This window comes from Aplysia californica, unplaced genomic scaffold (genome assembly GCF_000002075.1).
Source record: "Aplysia californica isolate F4 #8 unplaced genomic scaffold, AplCal3.0 scaffold00261, whole genome shotgun sequence".
Classification (NCBI taxonomy): domain Eukaryota; kingdom Metazoa; phylum Mollusca; class Gastropoda; order Aplysiida; family Aplysiidae; genus Aplysia; species Aplysia californica.
The window spans coordinates 762,939-768,121 of NW_004797531.1; the positions used below are offsets into that span (position 1 = coordinate 762,939).

Sequence of the window (5,183 nt, forward strand, 5' to 3'; positions counted from 1 at the left end):
GTTTATAACGGTGCGACGGGGTCAAATGACCCCAATAAAAAAGGTCAACAGGTACCGGGCGAGGTGATAAATCACCGCCGGGCGGCAGGAGCCGCGGTACAACTAAAAGGCGCGATTTCGGCTGATTTCGTGCGCCGTGAGTCAGATACAGGATTTAAAGATGAACACGGAGGAAAGTGAGATTGTTGTTTTTAAGAAAGGAGGCTGCATCAAAAGGTATGGGAGATGGTACTGTGAGGGTAACATCAGAGAGGCTGTACCGTATTATAGATACTTGGGCATATTTTCATTTTCTTCCAGTCTATGCTGGAGCCGAACGCTACAAGATCGGGCCTGTAAAGCTCGGGGGATAATTTCTCGAACAAGAAGGCTTTTCAGTTCAATCCAATAATCAGATTTAGAAACAACAATAACAAAAAAAAATGATGTAAAGATTAAAGCAATGGCTGCTTTATGTCTCTAGAATATGGGGGTACCAAAATTTAGGACGTGATTGACAATGTTCAAGTAAAACTTTGGAAAGTGGCTCTGGGTCGTGGCAAAACTACATCCAAGTGTTTCGTTCTGAGAGAGTGGGAAGAAGTAATTGCATGTATTTATATTCTGATTGTATGTATCGTGCCATTAAATTCTGATGCAGACTTATACCCTTAGAAACTGGTAAATATTCTAATAAATTTTGCATACAATTATATGGTTCCCGTGAATTGGGCAGAGTCAGTTGAACTACGGAAGTTAAAAACCTATTATTTTTTCTAAGGTTTGGGTGCACCTGATTTCATCAAAATGCTGATAGCCAAGCTTATTGCCCAGGGAAGTAAAATAAAAGGCTTGTCGGTCATTTTTGTGCAGAACGTAAAGGAAGAAGTCTGTCGCAGGTATAATTTATTTTCTCAGACAATTCCTTTTCATGAAACAGTTATGTATACCATCAAGGTCCCACGGTATTGGAACAGAAGAGTTATAGCTGTGTTCAAAAACTCATATCCTTCCAATAAATAACAATTTTTATCAGTAGAAATTTTGCCCACAAAAGAAAATGGTTAATTTCCGCCCTATCTCCCATCCCCAACCTTCCACCTGACTCAATCCAGAGATAGAAATATGCAATAATCGACCCATGAGAAGAGATATGTGCAGAGCCTGTGTATTTATTAATTAATTTATTTATTTATTTATTATCTATTTATTTATTTATTTATTTATCTATTTATTTATTTATTTATTTATTGTTTTATTATTTATTATTTATTTATTTAATAAATGAATGTTTGATGTGATATGGCCTTAAATACTGAATAAGCTAACAAACTTACAAACGCAAGCTAAATGAAACATTAAAATTCCCACACCTTGCATTGTTCAACTTTCTCTTACGTTTTAATTTTATTTTTTGACTCTTCCACGGGCGGGGAGAGCTTTGAAATGTATTACAGAGAATGGAGTCCTCACACACACACACACACACACACACACACACACACATGCACACACACACACACACACACACACACACACACACACACACACACGCGCGTGCACACAGGAATTCGTACCTACACAAAGAGATAGTCTGCTACATGTAATGTACAGATAACGGGAATGTCAAACTCGCCCGTTGATCCAATTCTGAACCCTAACCCCTAACTCCTTAGTCGTAAAACTTAAAATCCTAAGCTCTAAACCCTGACCCTAGCTGCTAGCTCCTTGATCCAAAATCCTTGCCTCTAACCCTAAGCCTTTTGTGATTGCGAGGTAGAAAGACTGTACTTACCGACTGGCGTCAACTCACTCACTGGAGAAGACGTGAGGATCTCGAACGTGACGACGCGCCTGCGCTGGCCGGCTTAGATCGTGTCGTCGGGCCCTCAGAGGTCACTTCGCCGGCAGCTACGACGACGTCGGCCACTCTGGTCTCTAGCAGAAACTGAGAAGGATCAGAAGGGGAGCACAGAATTCCCGCCTCGCCTTTATACCCATGTTTCAGCGCCCCTAGTGTCACGGGGCGGCAACTCTGTTCGGCCCGCCCAGCGCCCCCTAGTCTCATGGGCCCGTAACTCTCGATTATTCATCTCTCTAATAACACGCCCCCTTGTTTTATACTAAATCAACTACCTCGATCCCATTCCACCATCCCATGTTCATTCCCCACCATATCAGATAAGCACCAGCAAAACAAACACAAAAAGAACAACTTTTAACAAAAAGATTCCATCCAATATACGGCAACACAAGAGTCTCGAATCTAAAGGTCCCCCGCAAAGGTACATCCCCTGCCCTGACAGAACGTACTCAAAAAAGCTCGTCTCCAACTAGAAAACTCAAACGAGACATGAAGCGAACGCTGTGACTACCTGTCATTCGATCGCATACGTATAAGCAAAACATGTAGTTATCTCGACCGTTCCTGTAGTTATCTCCACCCGGCCAACCCCTTATATCATCGAACCATGCCCACACCCCGACAAGTATCGCAGAAAGGCGCATCCTCCTCCCTGACGCAGAATATTCAAAAAAGATTGTAACGTGACCTCTATTCACGTGACTTAAATACAACTCAAAAAGAACGCTCTGACTACCTGTCAAACGATCACCTATGTATAAGCAAAGCATACATAGTTATCCAAAAGGCCCCTTCCCTCAACGTTACCTCCCATCCTTGCCTCCATCTTAATACTACATCTCATAATCACCATGCCACGCTGGCTCCCGCCTGTGTCGCTGAGGATACCGACGTCCGACTTCTGCCCGTGGTTGCACCTCCTGAGCCTCCTCGTGGACTGCCACATGCTGGTCGCGATCTCCGGCGACCCTCACATCCTGTATATGCCGAGGCATATGGTCCACTTCGACATTATTCGTGGAATTGATCTTGGTCACAACTCCCCGATCCCATTGAGTTGTGCACTTGGCATCAGGTGGTTTAACCCTCACCTCATCACCCACTGTTACTGTAGTCGATGACTCTCCCTCGTGTTCCACCGGAACAACTATTGGTAGTCTCCATTCATATCTCAAGACCGACCTTTGAGGCACAGAGGTCTCCTCTTGTCTATACCTCGGTGAACAATTGTAATAAAATACTGCATCCACCGGCGACATGTTTCCTCGCTCCGCTATCGCTTTGATAGTCCGATGATTCCTTTCCTCTATTCCATTCCCCCCCGGTCGATAGGCCGCTCTGAAGAAAGGCCCCACGTTCCATCCTGCAAGGAAATCCATAAAAGCCGTCGATCTAAAGGCTGCCGCGTTGTCCATCAGCACTTCAGTGACTGGGCCTCGCTCGTAAAACACCTGCCTCAATTCAGAAATAATTTGCTCCGTTTGCTCATTTCTCAGCCGTCGCCAGATCGCGAATCTACCTGGGCCGCAATCCACCATTGACAAATACGGCACGCCGCAATAATGGGTAACGTCAATTGCCAAACGTTCCCAATTTCTATCTATGCTCAGCTCCCCAACCGTGTGTCCGACCGGTGCGGGATCGATGGACTGACATTTCTCACAACCCCTCACCACATCCTTCATCTGATCTTTCGTGATGCTTGGGTCCACCTGTCGTGCCAGATACCATGACCTTTCCACTCCAAAGTGATGCTGATCGTGAAGTTCCTTTGCAGAAAAAACAACCGCCCCACAACCCAATCTGTCGACTTTGGCCCATTCCTTCCACTCCTTCCTAACCCTGGTCATCGCATCCGCCTTGTTGCCTTTCGACCCTATGATCTGTACCCGGATTGTTAGTCCCAGTTCTTCAACCATCTCCTTCAGTACTGCCAACCTGCGCTTCACCAAGATCTCTGCTGCACCCGCAGTCTTGACTCGCCTTTCTTCTGACAAGGTCAAATCGATCCATCGGCCCACAGTAACCGAACCTGTCATAATAAGCATATCTTTAAGCCCCCATTTCACCCCTAAGTTCACACCGTTCAGTACCGCAGCCAATTCTGCCACGTTTATATGGTGATAATCATCTGGCTTTCTCATCCAGGCCACATCCTCAGCCACCACTCCGTCTATCTCTAGGATTACGCCTTCGCATAAGTCACTCGTATCACACCAGACGGTGCCATCAGTGGGATGTTCTCCCCTGACCGGATCATCTTTTCCAACACGCGCTACAATCTCCTCCACCATTACCTGAGCCCTCTCACAAATATAGCTGTCCCATTTCTCTCCCCCTGAATGGCGTTTCACGTAACTGTATGCCAACTTTAGCCATCCCGCAATAGGATAATGTGCAGTGAGCTTCCCACACAGTGAAAACAACTCTCGTTTCGTCAGTCGACGATTCACCCTTGGTAACTCCCCGCTTCGTCCAAACCACAACCTGCCCGCTGGACCCCTAAAAAGCTTCAACCCCAGCGCAGTTCCACCTTCCAACTTCTCTGCCGGTTTGGCAACAAGCCCATACCTCCTCAAGTGCGAAATAACATCCTCTGAGCTGACTTGGGACACATTCACCAAAATGTCATCAATATATGAACTTGTGGAACATCGAATATCATCCCTCTGCTCCAGCACGGTCTTCAACACTTTCGTCATTATTCGCGGCGCACAGTTCAGCCCAAAACCTAACCACGTCAGGCAGTAGGTCTTTCCTTTGAACCTCACCAGTTGATACTTCCATAATTCCCGACTGACATGTAGTTGTAGGTATGCTGCCTTCAGATCAACTATCTCAGTGTCGCCCTCCACCCGCCTCCACTGTCCTAACACATCATCGCACACGTCTATGAGATCGTCGCCTGTGTGGCACTCCACTGCTTCGTTCAACACTCTAAAGTCAAGCACAGGCCTCACCTTGTTTTTGTTGACTTGATCAACCGCCATCAGCGGAATAATCCCTTCATCGACCTCTTCGTCCCAAGGCATCAATATTCCCTCGTTTATCCATTTCTCCACCTCCTGCTCAAAGCTAGCAACCTTCTCCGCGCTCATTTCATGGTTGTAACGGCTCACCTTATTCTTCAATACCGGAGCCTTCCCTTCTATCCAATGATACTTCAGTCCAGATTCTTCCAAAAAAGGAAGCTTCAAAGTCCCTGTCTCTCACAATTACTTCAATTAGATCCGCATCTACAGTGTCGGACCTCTTCTCGGGTTCAATCGAAGCACATGCCACCCCTCCCCCGAACTGTACGTTTGACCGTCCCACTGTCACCCCCCCAGCTTCCGAATCA

At 46.2% G+C, this 5,183-nt stretch overlaps 1 protein-coding gene across 1 annotated transcript in view; it reads right to left on the minus strand.

Annotated features, from left to right (window-relative positions):
- Nucleotides 1-2,676: 2,676 nt before the first annotated feature.
- The window catches only part of LOC101859178, a 3,526-nt gene continuing 1,019 nt past the window's right edge, over nucleotides 2,677-5,183 (minus strand). Inside the window, exon 2 of the mRNA XM_013083900.2 lies at nucleotides 2,677-5,018. Within this exon, the coding sequence (XP_012939354.2) occupies nucleotides 2,677-5,018 (2,342 nt within the window). The remainder of the gene's footprint in view (nucleotides 5,019-5,183) is intronic.